We start from the raw sequence: 19,520 nt of genomic DNA, 5'->3' as shown, positions 1-19,520 counted from the left end.
TGTTGTCTTGGATACCCACTCAGAAATGTCTCCATAAAAAATATATATGTATATATTCTAACATCACTCCAGTCAACCAGTAGCTGGATTCGAACCCGAGATCTCCGCGTGAGAATCCAATACGCTAACCACATAGCTAAACCCTTCCCTTTATAACAATATTATTTATTTCTTTTATTCTTAACACTATGTATAAAACTGTGTTAGGTATTGTTCAGTATGTATGCTTTTGTTGATTTGTACATAAAATAAAGTAAACAATATTATTAGAAAATTATTTTAATTTAACAGAAACTAACCGCTATAATATTACATATCGAAGAATATTTATTAGAAACGAACTAGTTGATTTATACAAGCAGAAGATAAAATAACTGGTTCCAATCCCAACATTTACATTGTTTAAATCTCCTGGAATCTATGGAGTAGAATCCAGAACAATTTAATTCCTTTTGAGTTCGGATTCAGTTCTTTTTTCCGTTCACCAACCCTAGACAATAGAAATTAACGCTATCAACTCCAGTTCCTCGGAAGTCCATTGTCATGGTATCCAGGATGATTCTACCTGGGTACTTTATCATTCTGCATTTATATATGAGGAGTGCGCTGAGGATAGATAGGTGATGTGGGATTCATAGATACTTATTTTTGTGCTTCATTGTTAGGTATAATAAAAGTGGCTGTTTTTAGAGCTATCTAGAATTGCTGTTGGAATTGTGCTAGCACTTTCATCCATTGCCAGCTATGATTAATCCGTTTAAATATATATTGGACGGTGTAATTTGTTTATGCTAGCTCCTGACACTCAGTAGTCAGTATCAGTACTGCAATATGTCAGCTGTACGAACTTCGCCTCCAACCGCTCGGCTATCGTGGCGCCTCAGTACGAGCCATATAGGCGTTATCTTGGTACAGCTACATCGGATCAGCACGTAACCTAGATAAGTTAGAGTAAAGGTTTTAATTAATCTTCTTGAAGTTTGATGCCGGTTTAAATAATTTCTACAAGAAAAGTGAAAAACCTATACATTCTGTGGTTTAGGTAAGTTACACTCTGTTGATAAAAAAACAGATTTTTCTATCATTTAGCTTTGCTTCCATCTTAAATCATGTTTTTCAATCTTTTTAGATGATCCTTTTAACCCAAAATGTTAATTTTTCTTAGATATGTACAGATTGTCATTAAGAAAACTGATCGTAGGCTTTTCTAGATTCAATTATACTAAAATGTCAACGAAATCAGCGCTTGTACTTGTTGCTGAAGGTAGTGAAGAAATGGAATGCATTATATCTGTTGATGTTCTCCGAAGAGGTGGCGTAAGTTAATTTTTTTCACTTTTTATTCTTTGAGAATGAACAAAAATTTGAAGTTTTTTAAAAATGGTTAATATTCGCCAAAGAAGAAGCTGCTATAATTATGGATTGTTCGATATATGTACGTATGTATATACTTTGCAATCTAGTATATAAAAATGTTACTCTTTATTTTTTTGCTGAGATATGGCTCCTCTCGAATAGTTTCATTTATTTTTAAACGACTAAAATATTTATAATTTACCTGACTCTTTATGTAACTTGTCCTTTTCTGCAGGTACCTTGGGTACCACAACCAAAACCACATTTATGGGTTTCACATTACACAGCTTGGAGAGAAGTGTCTGATTTTGAAGTGTTTTTTTAATGTGTATGTGAAGATATCTATAATCTTCAAATCCGCCCTCATATGTTTCGTGTTTAAAATCACGTTGTTGGCGTGTTGAGTAATTATCCGCTATGAACCTTCAAATAGTTCAATTCTGAACTTTTTTTAAAAATCATGCCATATCGTACTAAATTTTAGTAATTTTAAGTCATCCGGCAAAAACACAGACACTACTGTGTGGCTAAGTTATTGCAATTTAAGGGAAAGATGTCTTCAAATCTGCATATTGTGTGGAGTTGGTTTCAAAATGGGTTGCATTTAATTGTAATTTAGGTGTAAATTATTGTTAAGAGTAGTTATTTATTTACTGGGTACAATATGTTCTCTTGTATACTGCGGTAAGAAGAATTCAGAATTAAAATTTCGTTTCAAGTCCGTGATTCAGATTATGGTAGACCAAATATTATATCCCCTTTTTCTGTTTTTTGAGTGTGTGTAATGGTTATTCATAAATAATTAAGTAAGAGAACAATAAAGATAAATAATTAGGATAATTTTGAGTAGTTTAAAATAAAATTCCTATTTTTCAACAATTTGGAAGCGGTAAGATAATAATTTATTTCTTTTTAACACAAAATGAAAGTGATAAGTTCGCCTGACGGTCTTTTTATTTTGATAAATGTGTGTTAATTGTATTTTATAAGCCAACAGTGAGTTTTTGCAGCTTCTGACAATCACCCTTTACACAACAACTGTCCGGCGGACGGTTGATTTCAATGTAATGACCTGTCACAAGATGCTTTTTTCCAATCAATGTTTTGTTTCATTTTAGAAGTAAACTTCCAGGTTAAGTGCTTTTTCTTTAATCTTAGGTGAACGTAACCTTAGCTGGATTAGAAGGAAATAGGCCTACTAAGTGTAGTAGGGATGTGGTCGTAGTTCCAGATAAAAGTATGGAAGAAGCAATTAAAGGGGGTCCTTATGATGCAATAGTTCTTCCTGGTGGTATGGGAGGATCAAAAAGTTTCGCCGCTGTAAGTGATTTAACATCATTTTTTAGAGCTATAGATTCATTTTTTTCTAAAAATTGTTTCACATATAATTTAGTTTTTTCTTTCCAGTCTTCTACTTTAGGAAAAATCTTGAAAGAACAAGAAGAATGTGGAAAAATAGTAGCCGCGATTTGTGCTGGTAAATATTTGTCTTTTGAATATCGTTAAAAGTCATCTTAAAATTTATGTCTATTTTAAAACAGTCGTCAGTTTCATTGCATCATTTTTAATAGTTTATATTTTGGAGATATTATTTATGTTTGCCAAATCCATTATTTCGTTATTCGCTAAGTTTCATTTTGTGGGAAGGACATTATGTCGAGACAACATTTGACATAGTTTAATTTGATAGGTTTAAAATAAAATTTCTATTTTTCGATAATTTGGAAGCGGTAAGATAATTGATTCTCTTTTTAACACAAAATGAAAGAGAAAAGCTCGCCTGACGGTCTTTTCATTTTGATAAATGTGTGTTAATTGTATTTTATAAGCTAACAATTTGTTGGCTTAAGAGTAAAAGAGTTCAATATTGAAAGGACGTCGACCAACCATGGTGATAGATGAGTTGTTGTAAAAATAATAATAATAATAATTAAAATTAACAAAATGCATCTTCGTTCTGAATGCCGTTCGAACGTTGGTGACCTTCACAAACTTTGTTCGGAAATTTCTTGATGTGTTGTAACTCTGTTGAGTGAACGATTGGAATGTTGCAAGTTTATTTGCAAGATGAGTGCAGAATCAAGTCGATAAAATCAGAGTTAGCCTCACGAGTATTTATTGAGCGTTTTGAGAGTAAAGCCATGACCGTTTTGTCTATTACTGACCGGCAGATGATTAGTGACGACACTGTACCCCAGAGAGCCATTCTTATTTTTTTTTAAATTATTTTTCAATGAAATGCGTTATCTTTGTATATGCTCATTAAAATTTAAATATTATACATATAATATATATCAGTACCTCGGATTTTTACGCGGTTTTTTCTTACTTAAAAGCCCACGGGAGTTATTTTGCTTAAATCTTTTGTCGATAGTAAGTCACATAGATGCACGTTAACAGATGGTTGTGTAATAAAAAAAATAATTTTGCATTAGATACATTAAAAAAAGAAATTTTGAAAAAACGGACTTAGTGTTGTATACCACCGAGGTACTGATATATATATATATATTTGAAAAAAATACTTTAAGGAATAATTAAAATGTGTTTTAAATGCAATTATAAATTACAGCACCAACAGCATTGAAAGCTCATGGAATAGGATTAGGAAAGTGTGTAACCTGTTATCCCGGTTTGGAAAAAGAGCTCCTCGACTGTTACAAGTTTAGTGAAGATAAAGTGGTAGTTGATGGTGAGAAACGCATTTTTCTAATAATACATATTAAATTTTGTATCATGACGCTTGATGAAAACATGTAAGTCAAATGGATGTAATCATTTTTATATATATTTTAAATATTAAAGTAACAAAAAAAGAATTTAAGTAGAAGTTAAAAAAAAAAATTAATGTTTCCCATTTGACTTTAATGATTTCTCTCTTTTCGCGGTATAAATATGCACTTGGTTCAGTTGTAAATTGGAGTAAATATGAAAAGGGCACATAAATTTAAGAAGCATTAATTAACGAATATTTTAAAGAGTTTTGATGGATCACTGCTGAAAAATCGGAGATAATGTAGAAAAAAGTTCGATATTTTTAAAAGTGTGGCATTTGTTTAATTTTAAACTCTCTAATGATACCTTCTTACAATAATCTGCAAAAAGACATCGTCATATTCGTTAATTAATTCTTTTATAGCTCTAGGAACTTTTTTCGATATTTTCGTGTATCCTTAAAAAAATTAAGCATGCCGTTGCTTATTAATTATATTTTTATTTTACATTGTTGAGGGTGGGTAGGCTCTTTCAATTTTAATTAAAAACTATTAATTTGCCTTACTTCAATGCCACCAAAACAAATCAACTCAAACTTCTCCTTTTTACACGTTTCAGTCAACACCTACAAAACATCTCTTATTCCGAGCTAGGTAACACTTTTTGATTATGGTTTCTCTGCTAAGGCGCTTTCCCATATATCGAAATGGAAGACGTATAATTTTGCTTATTAATACGCCAAAATGATAAAAATAGCTGTTGTTTCGGAAATTTTTTTGGAAACAGCTGAGAATCGGACTGTTGTTTATTTGAATCTTTTGTCGCAAATGTTATGTAGGTAATAACATTAATTTACATGCATAATATCATCTCATTATTTTTTAGGAAACATTATCACCAGCCGAGGACCAGGAACAGCTTTCGATTTTGGTTTGGCATTAGTGGAAAAACTGGTCGGAAAAGATAAATCATCTTCCGTAAAGAAAGAATTACTTTTGTAATACTCATTAAACAGGTTTATTCAACAAGTGCCTAAATGGTAATTGTTATCTTTTTGTGAAGCTAAATAAATTTTGTTTCTATGTTTAAATTCTCCTCCTCTTTACTATTTTCATCGTTTTTAAAGATAATCCTTATAAAACCTGTTTCAACGGTTATAAACTTGTATATGAGGCACTCAAAGTACATATACGTACTCGTATAAGACTTTTTAACAATTCTCATTTATCAAATCTATAATTTTTTATTTTACATAGATTACGCTAATCACTTATGACTGACTTTACATGAAGATAAAAATGAATAGTGGTATAATCTAAAACAAAAAGATATAATTAAAATTGTATATCTTAAAAAGACGAAAACGTATCTTCAATTACAAGTTTACTATTGTAAATTTCCCTAATACAAGACTGAGTTTCAACTACAACTTTCATATAAGCTTGCTTCCAATTCTTTGTTTCTTTTTTACTGCGACAAATGTACCTAACACATAAAAAAGAAAAGAAATTTAGCTGTCTCTTATGGTAATTCAAAAATTTTGAATTTTGTAGGCTAAAGAATCATTTTAACTAGCATCTTTAAGGTCTTAAACCGAATAAACTAGCGTATACTGCTATGAAAGAACGACTCTTACCTGTAAAATGACTTTATTATTATCAGAAGGTCTTCTAGATGTTCCGCGATAGCAAGATGCTGTAAATATTGAATAATCATAGACACATCACGACTGCTGGGCTCTTCTTCTAGTTCAACCCACTGCTTGACAAGTATTCTCAGTTCTTTCGGAGAAATATAAGTCTTCATTTCAGCTAAAACAAAAAATCATCCGAAATATTTCTATATTCGACCTGTATGACTAAATATAAAAAAGGAGGTATTATTCTTCAATTGATAGAAAGTGTCAAAATAATTTTGGACTAATTTCTCCTAGCTTTACAAGTATCTTAAATTATTCTTTAAAAGTACAGGTAACAATCATTACGTTTTTTTTTTTAAAAAAAAAAATCATTTCATCATTAGAATCAGGATTTTTGAACATAGTTTAGACCAACGAAGTTCCGACACATTTCAATGAAATTTACTGAAAACGCCAATTTGCAAAACATAGTGTTATTGATGATATAAATGAAATAGATTTTTATTTAACGCTTTATCAATTTGTTTGGACCAATTTTTGAAATCTCCAAGAGAAGTAAATGTAATATTGAATTTGCCATTAGTGTGGTTTCACAATTCCTACTGTCTAAATTTTTCGTGAAATGCTTCTAACAAGAACAGTAGAATTTTGATTACCATTAAGTAGTGAAAAAAAAGTGGTGTGGATAATTTTATAGATTATTAAATCAATCACATGACTTTATTTTACAGCTAGGATAATTAAATTCTCTTTAAGTTTATGTTTTCTTTACTTAAAAGATGGTGGACCCGAACATTATAAACAAGCACATTGCGCACACTCACACAACTACGAAATATGAAAGATAAGATACCATATGAAAATTTCAATATAGAGATAAAAGTTCCATAAATTTGATCTAAATTTCATAAAATCTGAACATTGTGAGAGGGGAAATTAAAGGTTAAAATTTCAGTAAGTATAACATAACAAAACTTAAATAAGATGTTAAAAAAAAAAAGGTCGGTGATTATTATATATCTTCTTTTAAAAAACATGCCCATGAGTTTTACACCTTTTATTACAATCAATCTAAGTTAAATTGGTGCTACACTTTACTGAACAAATTTTTTTTTATACGAAACTGGCCAGCATAAGGATCTGTGGCATCTAATAAATTCTACACCAAATTAATGAAAGTTTAAGGAAGTAAGATTACTAAAATGATATGAATTGCAATAAACTGTCAAACACATGCTTTTTCGAACGTTTCTATAAAACTGAAATTAGGAACTGAAGAATAAATAGAATGTTGATTACTCGCTGATTTGTGTACCTTTTGTAGTTTTAATCAACCCTTATTCTTAACTTTTTAAGCAGTAAGTTTTTGATAAGATTTTTTTACATTTTTTGGACAGTTCTATTTACAGTTAGTTCCATATTCCTATTACGAACAATATTTATACATCTCTGAAAATAATCTCCTTGCGTACAGTTTGCCTTTATATCGTGCAATGTAATGAATCACTCGAACGGCCCCTCGTCCTTTTTCAACCGGGGTTTTGAGGAGGCCCTACGTACTAGGAGTGTGTACATATTAACTTATAGGTAATTTACTTATATTAACTTAGAACTTATAATGTTCCTTTACTTGCAACTTTACAGAAATGTACATTGCTTTTGGGTTGTTCAAAAACGTCTCGTTTTCATGGGGTTAATTGATGACATAAATTTGCCATCTTCTCACGTTTTATATTACTTAACCATCATGAAAATCTAAATCAAGAAAGTTAGCCATTTTATATCTGAGATTATTAGACGAATTCCATTTTATTTAAAACATTAGTCAGATACTTAAAAAAAAATTTATTTAGTAAATATAAGCTAACTTGAGTTATGTTTAAGTAATGTGCTTTAAGCATAAAATCTAGTTCATTACCATTCTGGTTTGACTGATCTGCTATTTCTTTGTTTTCTTTCTTGAAAGAGATATTAGATTCCTTGGGTTCCTTTCCAACAGTTTTTTCTAAATTAATGGCCTTTTGGTGCTTGCATCTCAAATTCGAAACTGATCTGCTTTGTTTAATATTAGACATGATTTCTTGTTGAATATCAACAGGCATAGCATCCAGAAATGACTGATCAATCTGCAATGAAAATAAGGTTTGTTTCGTTTTTGTTTTCATTTGTTCTGAAAAATTAGGAAAGAACAAATACATTGGTTACAAAAAAACATGGTTTGAAGATTTGGTTAAGAAACAAAACGTTTTTGGGTTAAAAAAAACCGGACAGTTAGAGAGGACTTTTAAGAATAAATAAATACTACTTTTTTGATTATTGCAAAATGGTTTTTTGATATACTGAGTTTCTTTGGATATTCAGTTATACATACTAGATTTGTAGCATTGAACATGATTAATAACTGGTTAATTAATAATCGGTTCTTCGGCTAAGCCAAAAAAAGTTCTTATTTTTTCCAGACCAATCCACCCGAACAAAAGATTTGTTGTTCATTGTTAAGGGTTAAAAAACAAACAAATATTCATTAATTATTGAAATTCTAAGAAAAAAATATTTTTAACAATGTTTACCTGAGAAAGTGATAGATCTTCGTAAGCATTTCTTATTTTTGGGATCGATTCCATCGAAGAAGTTGAAGGCATAATAATCTGATCAGATTTAATAACTTTCTTATTACCTGTTAGAAACTGTTTTAGTTTATTATCAGGAGGCAGTTGTGATTCCAGACGAGATATCTGGATACCTATACCCCTCAACTCCTTACAATTTATACTAACATTCTTCATTATTTTTAAGACTTCCCTAGAAATAAAAATTAAAAAATTATCGAGACAGACATAATAAGTTGAAATACGTATATATTATATACATTTATGTTGAACAACGTACCTTAAAATTAACGATGCATCAGAAGTGGCTGTTGGTAAGGTGGTTCCTTTAGATATTTGATCACATACTCCATGTCCCAAATATTTAGCAGTTTCTTCAGGAGCATCTTTAGAACGGACCTTTAAAATTAAGGTTAAAATAAATTAGGAGTACGCAAAATAATGAGATGAAAAAAAGACCTTCAATCCAAACAACTTCAGTTAGAAATCCTGACCAGATCCTTCTCTTGTTACCAATTAGTGTTAATGGAAGTTATTTTTTCAGAGTAATATCGTTGCTGGCTTGTTTTAGAAAGGGAAATGATCAGAAGTTCTACGCTTGACTTGTTGCATTAACTAATTGGATTAGTTGCGAGATTTTTAACAAATTTCAGATCTAAGTTCATTAATTATGTTTTATCAATATCAAGTTTTAGCTTTAATTTTTTTTTCTCTCTAGCTGGTGTAATTCTAAGCTTACTAAATGATGTTTAGTTTAAATAAAATAAATATGATTAATCAGCCCACAGTAAGAATGAGATACCTTAAATTTTGTTATATTCATACATCAAATTTACCATTAACTTTAAAGTAACACTTCTTCCTTTCATTTTAACCGAATTCAGTCTATTTGATACTTCTTCAGACAATTTTTTAAGAAACTTGTCCCTTTCATCATCATTTTGAAACCTAATTCCATAATTTATATCCGCTGATACTGATTTCCTCACATGGTGAAATTGTAACGGCTTATCGTCATTTCCGAAGCAATTTCTAAAAATAAAACACAATCCATGTAAAAAAAAAAAAGGGAAAACTATTTTCTAAAGAACTCAGTAATATTTGAATATCTGAACGAGAGAACACTGTGTGAAGGCCGACACTGCAAAAAAACCTCAGGCGCCTTTGACCTTGCTTTAATTAAAATAATAATGAATAAATGGCAAATTGTTATTACTTACTTATGTAAAGTCTCTCCTAATCGTTTTCCAAACTCTTCCTGTAAACATGTTAAAGATGTATTTTGTAAATCTCCACAAGTCTTGATTCCCATATTTCTTAACTTATAACTAGTTGAACCACCTACACCTGTGTTAAAAGAAATTATTTAATTTTTCATTCAAAATTGACTGAAACGTGATCTACTCTTGTAAAAAAGAAAGCTAAAATACTAAGTTGTATTTATCTAATCAAGGGAAACTGTTTTGCCAAAGCTATTTGAAATAAATCTTTGTTCAGATTTCCAACACGTTATCAGTTTATTCTTCACTTCCAAAATGGTTGATGAAGGATTTCAGTAGAGATTTTATTCGTCAATTCCATGAAGATAAGCAAAAAAAGTTAAATCTCATCCTTAAAAATCCAGAAATTATCATAGAACATGATAAGCAACCTTGTCTTGGAGCTTTCCTACAATCCTACAAAAGGAGCCCTTTTCACGTATTTCCAACTAGGTCGGGAGCTCGGCTTAATTAATAGAAAAATAAGATGTAATGTGGCAATAATTTCTCTTCAATTTAAATAAATCAGTAACAGTATTCTAAAATAGACAGAGTTTTAGTTGTACTGAAAGTTTCGTATAACTTGTGGTGTTTCTAGTGTTCTAAGTGTTTCAGTTCAATCTGAGTTGCTCTAATCGGATTAGCACGACAAAATACTTGTAATTATTATTATTTTGCTACTATTTTGAATGAACAAAAAAGACCATAAATTATTATGTATAAATAATCTTACCAGGCAAGTCGGAAACTGGTAATGAATGCATGAAGGAAACTATGTTTTCTTCATTTAAATAAAACTGTCCATCCGGCTTTGCTTTCTTCGTAGCAAGTCTAGCCTGCAATCTGTTTCCACCAAATCCAACTGAACAAGGGCATCCAGTTTTTTTCTAGAGAGTGGAGAATTATTATTTAAGCAAAAATAGTTTTAGTTTTAAGAACAACTTAAGTTTTAATTAACATCATTTACTTTAATTTCTGCTCTCAAGATCTTTGCAAATTCCATTGGTTCTAATGAAGCTGTTTTAAGAAGTTCAGTACAATCGACATACATTTCATCACAACTCACAGCTTCTATATCTACGGTATACCTAAAAAATTAATGTGTAGAATAATAATACAATTTTATAAAATCTTATATCAGCTTTATTTTAAGATTCAAGGGCTAGATTGTTTTCTTACATTATAACATAAGTTTTTATTTTTAAATCACGTTGAGCTTATTTTAGGATTGAGAAACTTTTGTACTTCGATTTTATTTTTGAAATAATTTATAGCTTCTTGAAGTGCCTTACAGAATGAAGAAGAGAAGTCTCCTCTTCAAGAGGCTCATACCCTAGTCACGTATTAATCATTCAAAAATATTAATCATAAATGTTATAATAATTATCTTTTTATACATTTGAACCTACCTTTACGAATACTAATAGAACATTTCTAGTGAAATTAAATTAAGTGAAAATTGTTCACTCAGGATTTAATATCTATTGCATTTATTGTGTATTTCAACATAAGCATTCCTTAAGATCAATAAATTTATATTTATAGAAATGATACTGAAATGATACGAAGCAATAAAGCAATATAGATAAATTTCTAAAAATGTATTAGACAGAAACATTCTGTACGAGTGTGTGCAAGCAAACATGGTGAGTACAAATTTCTTTTATTGATATTAATAAGTTGAAAACATCATTGATTTCAAATGTTGCTTGCCTTAATGGTTACAAATCTTCTAATTTTAAATAAGAAACATGATGTCTAATGATAAATTTTAAAAGAGACGACTCAAATTATGGACTAAAGAATGTTATTCCGATTCTGATTTGAAGAAATTCGATTTAACATTCCATTCAACCCAGAAGCTGCAGCCACTAATCATCAGGTCTGCTAAAATCAAAGTATGTCAAGAAAAGACTCAACTTTTAATTGATATGTTCCTTTTTAATAGGAAAATGCTGCTTATAAAAGGTGGATAGAGTAAAACACACTCTTTAAAAAACTTGATCGCCAAACTTTCCTTCCCTAATAAGAGCAAGAATTAAACACAGCATCCGTTTACTAGATAAGAGGCGAACCGTATTAGAAAAACGACTAAAAGACTATCATCAAGATGCGCCCAAATCATTTGGTTATTTACAAATAGTTAGTGAGACTAAAATGTAAAAGATTCTTCTTAAATGAAATTTTACTTTAACCACAACTTATGTGCGTATCAACAAAGGACAAGTATTTTTTAATTTGTTTTTACATATCAAAACTCCCTGAAAAAACTCACTTAAAATTAAAAGACAAAAATAACCACTTACCTTGCAACAGTGTTGTACAGAATAAAAGAAACTTCTTTATAAGATTCAAAGTCATAATGTATAAATTTTAAATTGGGACATAACTTGAGAGCTTGGCCAACAAACATTCCATTCTTTATACCAGCCTTCCTGGCTTCGTAACTACAACTAGCAATCTCTGACATTGAGTCTAATTCGTTAATGTTAAAAGACCGATGTTCCCCTGACGTTTCTTTTGTAATGATTTTTCCCTTGCTTTCCAGCTTTTTTCTATAAGCCGTAAGTTCATTCTGAGCATTAGTCCTGTCACGTGCGGCAGCAAGATTCCCATTAGAATGGGTAACAACGACTGGATGGTTTCGAAGTTCTGGCTTATCTCTTAATCCAACCGATACAAAAAAACAATCCATATCAATATGCATTATACATTTATCATCTTTATTACTGAAAGAAGGCAAAGGAAAACAATCAGGTCTCCCTTTTGAATTTCTTAAAAGTTCATTTCTTCCATCAAGTTGATGAGTTTTATCGACACGAATTTCATTTATGTAATCTTTGAATATAGTACTCATAGTTGAAATATGATGCAATCTAGAATTATTATAGAATTCAGATAGAAAATGTTCATGTGTTGCATCTTTAACAGATGCCATTTTTTTATTCTTGTTTCCGTATGTTTGAATAACATTTTTGAGAGAGGGTTGCGTAGTAGATTGATTAGAATGTAATAAGTAATCAGTGTAGTTCAGTATTTTCTCTGCCTTTATACTGTCTGCTATCCAGGCAGGTTTAATAATTTTTAAATTCTGTGTCATTTTAATTTTACTATTTGGTAAATTGCTAGCAATTATATGAGTAGTGGCGTCCGATTTGAAATAATGGTGATAGGAACCTCCATGTTTCATCATTAAACATCTCAGTTCATCTGCTGAAGGAACTGAAAAAAAAAAAATTAAAGCTTTTATATTTTATACAAACTTTTATCAATATAACAATATTAATCTACTTATTATTTATAACCTAATATAATCATACAACAACTAACTGATGTCTGGAGTCTGGTTTATAAGTTACAGTACATTAAACATTTACTTAGCACAGGAAAAAAAAACAGGGTTGCTTAAAAAATAAAGAGAATAATAAGAATTATAAAACAAATAATAAAGCAAACTAATCTACTTTTTTTTGTCTCAATTCCCAAGTGAAAATGATTAAATTAGACTTTTATTCACGAAAATATTTAACCGCACAAAAAGTTCTGAAGATAAAGGCCGTAAAATATAAAATGGCACATAAGGGACGAGCGTATTTAGATTTTTAATAACATTCCTCGAAAAAAATCGAGGGGAGAAAGTGTGTGTCACTATCCGCTTTGCTGGATAACATAGTGGATTATCCTCATGGCATGCATGATTAACACAATTCTCCGTATCTGATAATAAAGAAAACATGTGTTATGAGGAATATAATAATAAATAAATACGAGCATATTGATAATGTTACATTGATAGAGAAATTGTTTACGACAAAATTCAATAAGCACAAAACAAAAAAGTGATGCTGCTTATAATACACTAGAATCAGTTTCTATATCAGATATCCTGATTTGCCAAATAGTGGAATAAAAAAAAAAGATTTAAGAAGATTTAAGTTTTTACGACTTGTTGCGAATAGCAAAACATTTATCAAACATGGTTCTCAAAATATTTACGTTCAAGGAAAATCTAATTTAATATTATTACATTTATTCAAAATAAAAGCCTATCAACTAAGGCTAAATTGACCAAATTAGTTGGTTAAAATGTGCCAATTTTGCAACCTGCAAATCTAATTTTCTGACAAAAATATATTGACAGTAGAAAAATTTATTGTTTTGAACATCAAACATCTAACAAAATGATCCGGTTAAAAAAAGATGATGCGTAAAATTTCATTCTGATTCTGTTGTTTACGATTTCAAATTAAGTGCTACTCTTTTATTTATTCATAACTTCCCCTTCAAATAAATTCAAATCAATTTGGTATACTGGTCACGAGTTCTTTCAATTATCTTAAATATAGACTTGTTTATACTAGAACGAACCTGTGTAGCCGTTAACGAAGATCGCTATTCCTTTAAACAAATCATTAACTTTTTTATTACTTTTCTCTGCTTCATCATTGAATTGTTGAATTAATTTTTTTTTTTTTGCTTCCATATATCCGCCCTGAAAGTAAATAATTATATAAATTTTAATATTTTAATAGCTCATTAAAAAAAAAAGAAAAAGTAATCGCCTATTTTTTCAGGCGGGGCTTAACGTTCAACTACCATTTACTAGGTGTCGTGGACGGAGGCGAATAGCAAACGTACTTTAGTATTTCTCATTTAATGGTTAAATAAAATCCAAGGCCAAGACCAGGAATCGAACCCAGTACCACAATGCGTATTAGCTTTGCAGGTCTCGCCTCTTAACCCGCTCGGCTACCGTGGCGCCTATAATAGCTCATTATCTATGTATATAAACAAAATTAAAAGAAAAACGTATGACTATAAAATATAAACTATACTATCAAGTGGCATCAAATTTCGTGGCTCTATCACACATATACAAATCGCTAAATGATAAGAAGTAATTGAAAACTATGATTTAAGTTTAAAAACTGTAGCTTTCTTACTTACTACATTATATTTTAATAGTTTTTATTCAATTTTTACTTTCTATCTCTCCTAGCTATAAAAAGTACTACAAAACTGTCAAATTTTCTAAACTATTACCCAAAATAATGTTTTGAAGTCGCTAGAGTTAACGGAAAAGATGTAGAAAAAATAAGTATAGAGACACTTGTATTATTAGGTTTCAACCGAAATGGTAACATTATAGTTGCGACTTGACTTTGCAATTTTTCAAGATTTTATAAAGCTAGGTATACTGAAATACTAAACAATCTACCCCTCTTTTTTTTCGATAAGATTTGCGAAACGGGGTTCGATAGAAAGCTATGTTAGCCTACTCTCTAGAATGCTCTTTTGTATAATTTCTATGCTAGGAATTTGACTCGCTACCAAAATGCCATTTATTTTGTAACGAAGAAATATAATATATTATAATTTCACTTATTATGTTATAAAGACTACCACAAATTAAGAATATTTATAATTGACCCATTATGATTTTTACTAAAAATTTGGAGATTCATTCATTATTCGTAGAAAGCACAGCAACCAACTTCATCGCCGAAATAGTAGTTATCAAATGTAATTGTACGATTAGTACAATTCTTTCCTTCGCAAGATATCATTCAGCAATTATCTTTAACGTTCACTGTGTGATATTATGAAATTGTGTACGCCCTTCAGAATCTTTAACCAATATGAAATAAGAGATTAATGCGAATATATTGAGCACTCTATATGTTGAAGCTATCACACGCAATGTAGATTTTAAAACGGTCAAGTTCTCAATACTCAAGATCCGGTATTCAAATGCTAAATTAAGACAATGATTATCTAATAAACATTTTACTACCACGACCATTATCAACTTTACTAATAAAATAGCATCTGAGATTCAGGTGTTCTCATGAACTAAATCCAAACAATCCTTATATTTTGAAAGTAAGTATATCAATTTACCCAGTCTTCAAATCCATTTTCTCGTTCTCTTTTTCTCCTCTTCATGTTTTCTATAATTTGAATACTAAAAAGAATAATAAGAACCCTCCAAAAAGGTTACAATGATATTTATAACCTCTAACATAACTAATATTTATCTTTATCAGGTGTCAATTTAAATAAAAATGTGTTAATACCAAATTATTTACAACACCATCAGGGGGCTGCAACTGGAAAAATAACAAATTAAAATTTCAGGTAATGAACCTAATTTTGTACAGAAATCAATACGTTCTTTTTAAATTAAAATCGATACTCAAACTTCATATAAATAAAACTAAGAGTATTTTAACACTAAGAAATTAAAATTTCTAAAAAATAAAGAGTGTTAAAGTTACATTACATTAAGTTATTGACAATTTTACTTTTTCCAAATATCTTTTAAAAATCTATATTGCCATTAGCAAGGTGGTGATGCGCCTGCGTTATGTTTAAAGTCGACTGGAGGGAAGTGTGAGTAAAACTCAAGGTTCCAAATGATGTCTAGTAAACTCGATGAGTGCTACTCGCGATTTAGGTGATGGGTTGTTAAACGTCACCGTTGCAATATTAAAATGTACACTGAACTTATTTATAAGTTTACTAGTTACTTATAGCTTTTTTTGTAGAAACACTAAAACATTTAAAATTTTAAAATTAAACTGATACCTTTTCTCAATGTGTTCGGTATTTAATTTCTTAAGCATTTCGAATCTGATAAAGAAGACGTTCGTTTTCCTATCAAACTTTAATTAGATGAGTATTAGATTATTTGATTACCTTCAATATGTATATATTTCGTTTTAGGTTTATAAATACATTAAGTTTAGTACACACATCTGAACATGGCATCCCCCTTCATCGTCCCAAAGCTAGTATCAAAGGATCCAAAAGGATTTGAAACATGCTCAACTTGTTCTCCAAGAGTCTTCCGTTCTACAAAATGTGAAGATAATTGTCCTGATTGGTGTACAGTTTGTGAAAAATTTGTTGGAAGTCAATATAAGGGTAGGCAGATATCACCCAATAAAAAAGTGAGTAAACAGTTTTCGAATGAATCAGTGCGAGCATCTAATAACTTTTTCACTGTTCAATATGAATATGAGAAGGTTAAGCCCGATAAACCTAAAGAATCTTTAGACAAGTTTCAACCAAAAATTAAAGATAACTTTGATAGATTAAAAAATATTCAGTCAGAAATTATTTCAAAAAATAGGCCTATTAACACAATAAGAGGAAAGGGCTGGTGCTCTCCGTATGCTAGCGGGGCTTCCGAAAGATACTTGAAAGAAGTGGAAGCCCTACGTAAGACTTTAAGAGATCTAAGTGCCTCTAGAAGATTGCCCATGATACCTACATCATCAAGTGCAAAAACTACAAAATCCGCGAACGGAATTCGTAGTAAAATGCCGCCCCAAAATTCCGTAAATTACGATTGTGCTAAAGAAGGAAATCAGAAAATTGTTAATTCAGATTCTAAACGGATTCGGCATCTGAGTGACTCAGATAGTTGTGCAGTTGTTAATATTTTGGCAGCCCCTAAACGATTAAGGGACCATTCACCACTTATTTTGGGAAAGGTAAGCACATGCCAATCATTTCATTAACACTCAGATCAAGGATTAGTTTAAATGGAATAATAGTATTTATTTATTTTAATGTTTATCACATTTTTTAAGGGGGACAATGAAGGAGCGAGTGACTTTATGGGTACCACTTACTTGAATGGAGATTCCAATCATGGCAAATTCGGCAAAAGGAATAATCGAGTAGACGGGGTAGGCGATTTTGAACAAAACCAGGACCGCTTTTCCTCTTTAGCCAACCTGAATAGGTAGACTTTTAAACATTTATTGTCTCTTCAAAGTTCTAAAAAACAAAATAAATAAATAAATATTTTTTAGTAATCTGAGTTCAGAGGAGTCTCATGATTCAGGCATTTATTCGGATGGTAAGTTTTTTTTAGTTTACTATTCTACATACGCTCTTATGCTTATTTTAAATGAATATATTTAATAGGGAGTAGGAGATCCAATCAACCTGTTGCCTCTTCGTCACCTTCCTACATAGTTGGGGATTCCTTAGAAAAAATATCCCTTGATGATATTCCTGTTGAAGATGTTCATCCAGCTAGTCGAACTCGTGAGTGATTTTAATTTTATATTATGTGTTTTATAATTATTTATTAATAACTCTTCTAAAATATTCATTTAGATTTTTCAAGTCGTACATAAAAAACTGCTACACTCAAAAAACTTATTTTATGTTGCAATAAAAATAATTAGATAAGCAGTTTCGTCACCATACAGAAGCCGTAAAAAAGCTTTATTTTATTAAATGTTGAATAAGTTGGATGTTTGGCCGTTGCTGTATAAACTGCAAGGTTTGCTGGGGCTAAATAACAATAATTTTTCTTACTTTAAGGTTCGATGTCTCTGACACCTCTAGTGTCCTTTTTCAAGAACTGCAAATGAAGTTTTAAAATTGAAATAGAAATATTTATAATTTATTTTATGATTGTTTTCTTAGGTATTAGTTCCCATAAAGAAGAAAAATGTAGTCTACACCCTTCTCTACGGCCTAGTCTATTTCCTCATGTGCCACCTTATATAAAATTCTTTCCACATGATCAAAAAGGTATGTTGAACAAAACTAATTTCTGCTTTTATGATTAAAAAAATGTTTCGACCCCCATTTTTAGTGATGACCGCAGGTGGCTAAGTACATAATGCATAATTTTCTTTCTATTTTTATGCAGAGAAACATTAATGAATAATTTCATATCCATAATATTTATAAGAAATACAGTATGACAAGAAATAAAAATTTGTACTTGTAATATTTCATTTTTATTTAATTTCAAAACGGAAGTTCACGCATAACATTGAAATTACCAATTCTTTAAGATTACTGTTAAATTATTAAATAATGTTAATGTTTCTTTAGCTGATAAACTGTTACCAAAAAGTATACAGAAAGTACTTAAGTGGAAGCTGAGTACCATAACACCAATAGTAGTGAGGCAAACTGTTGCTAATTCAGGATTTAAACTTGTTCGAAGTAAGTATAATTTTATTTACCTTGATTATAATTTATCATTTTATTTGCTTTCTTTTTTTTTAATTTGTTTTAACGATCTAACAATCATTTGTTTGAAATTAATTTTTAGGATCAATTGATTGGGGAGGAATTTGGGGAAGACATATGAAATCTATATGCTTTAAGACGCTCAGAGAGAATCAAAAAATTAATCATATACCAGGAACGTTTCAGATTGGTAGAAAAGATAGGCTATGGAAAAATTTATATCGATATATGACTAAATTTGGAAAGAAAGAGTAAGAAAATGATACTGTAGCTTGATGAACTATTTATTTTGTTAAAACTATAAAAAAATCTGGAGAGACCCAGAAGTCTTTCCCTTAATGCAGTGCTCAATTCTTTAAACATTGAATTTTTCTTAAGAGTGATTTTGGTTCAATGTAGGATCACTAGAAAAAGAACTTTCGAAGAAGGTGGGAAGTCCCAGATCCTCTTCTTATAGTTAAGTTTCACTAAAAGCTTTTCAAATAAACGCGGGCGGTGTTGTGGGTGTCCGCTCAAATAACTAAGTCGAGGTCAGTACCTCTGCGCCATTTGGCTGGCACCGTAGACAAGACAGCGGTTTTCATGATACGAAATAAAACCGTATCCAAGGAAATAATTATATCCAAAGATATACGTATCATTATATCATGTGATTTCAATAAGAAAGTTACATTTTTTAATTTTAAAATAGGAAAAGAAAGGTTGTTTATTTACATGACACAGCAGTGCGTAATAACACCTGATTTGTTTATAAGTCTGGTCTAGACGTAATATGCGAATAAACAGGCAAGCTCACAACCGACTCCATCGATCTCGCAGGACGCTCGCAGGTTTCCACAAACAGCATCACCGCAGTATGCATAGAGGTGCTCAGACAGCCCCAGCTTAGCATAATGAAACATGGAAAACACCAGTCGCAAAGACACTCATTCGCGA

At 30.5% G+C, this 19,520-nt stretch overlaps 3 protein-coding genes across 8 annotated transcripts in view; 2 read left to right on the top strand and 1 right to left on the bottom strand.

Annotated features, from left to right (window-relative positions):
- The first annotated feature begins 870 nt into the window (after positions 1–870).
- Positions 871–5,161, top strand: LOC141451540 (protein DJ-1alpha-like). 3 transcript variants are annotated; one of them, XM_074122991.1, is made up of 6 exons: positions 871–1,042; positions 1,166–1,317; positions 2,515–2,676; positions 2,764–2,833; positions 3,929–4,048; positions 4,957–5,161. In XM_074122991.1, exons 2-6 carry the CDS (start codon positions 1,168–1,170, stop codon positions 5,070–5,072), a joined length of 618 nt encoding a protein of 205 aa, XP_073979092.1. In that variant the 5' UTR covers positions 871–1,042; positions 1,166–1,167; the 3' UTR covers positions 5,073–5,161. The 3 variants fall into 3 exon arrangements, with proteins under 3 accessions (XP_073979092.1, XP_073979093.1, XP_073979094.1); XM_074122992.1 differs by having other exon boundaries at positions 872–1,042; positions 1,212–1,317; XM_074122993.1 differs by having other exon boundaries at positions 872–1,042; positions 1,202–1,317.
- Positions 5,162–5,400: 239 nt separating this feature from the next.
- Positions 5,401–15,621, bottom strand: Rev1 (Rev1 DNA directed polymerase). Its single transcript, XM_074122987.1, has 12 exons — positions 15,480–15,621; positions 13,947–14,070; positions 11,885–12,800; positions 10,546–10,666; positions 10,312–10,465; positions 9,540–9,666; positions 9,156–9,351; positions 8,600–8,718; positions 8,281–8,512; positions 7,629–7,836; positions 5,708–5,882; positions 5,401–5,556 (listed from the first exon to the last, which is right to left on the bottom strand). Exons 1-12 carry the CDS (start codon positions 15,522–15,524, stop codon positions 5,421–5,423), a joined length of 2,553 nt encoding a protein of 850 aa, XP_073979088.1. The 5' UTR covers positions 15,525–15,621; the 3' UTR covers positions 5,401–5,420.
- Positions 15,586–19,520, top strand: part of LOC141451535 (tubulin polyglutamylase ttll-4-like) — a 29,729-nt gene continuing 25,794 nt past the window's right edge. For 3 of the 4 annotated variants that reach the window (XM_074122986.1, XM_074122985.1, XM_074122984.1), the window contains exons 1-8: positions 15,586–15,716; positions 16,305–17,077; positions 17,177–17,331; positions 17,402–17,448; positions 17,517–17,639; positions 18,027–18,134; positions 18,444–18,557; positions 18,667–18,835. In XM_074122986.1, the coding sequence (XP_073979087.1) occupies positions 16,343–17,077; positions 17,177–17,331; positions 17,402–17,448; positions 17,517–17,639; positions 18,027–18,134; positions 18,444–18,557; positions 18,667–18,835 (1,451 nt within the window). In that variant the 5' untranslated portion in view covers positions 15,586–15,716; positions 16,305–16,342. Of the gene's footprint in view, positions 15,717–15,958; positions 16,075–16,304; positions 17,078–17,176; positions 17,332–17,401; positions 17,449–17,516; positions 17,640–18,026; positions 18,135–18,443; positions 18,558–18,666; positions 18,836–19,520 lie in introns of those variants that run through there. The other variant, XM_074122983.1, reaches the window with a different exon arrangement.

Source organism: Rhodnius prolixus, unplaced genomic scaffold, assembly GCF_049639745.1.
Source record: "Rhodnius prolixus isolate KJV_2025 unplaced genomic scaffold, Rpr scaffold_8, whole genome shotgun sequence".
Classification (NCBI taxonomy): domain Eukaryota; kingdom Metazoa; phylum Arthropoda; class Insecta; order Hemiptera; family Reduviidae; genus Rhodnius; species Rhodnius prolixus.
The sequence above is the reverse complement of the archived record's forward strand: the minus strand, read 5'-3'. Positions and strand labels throughout refer to the sequence as shown.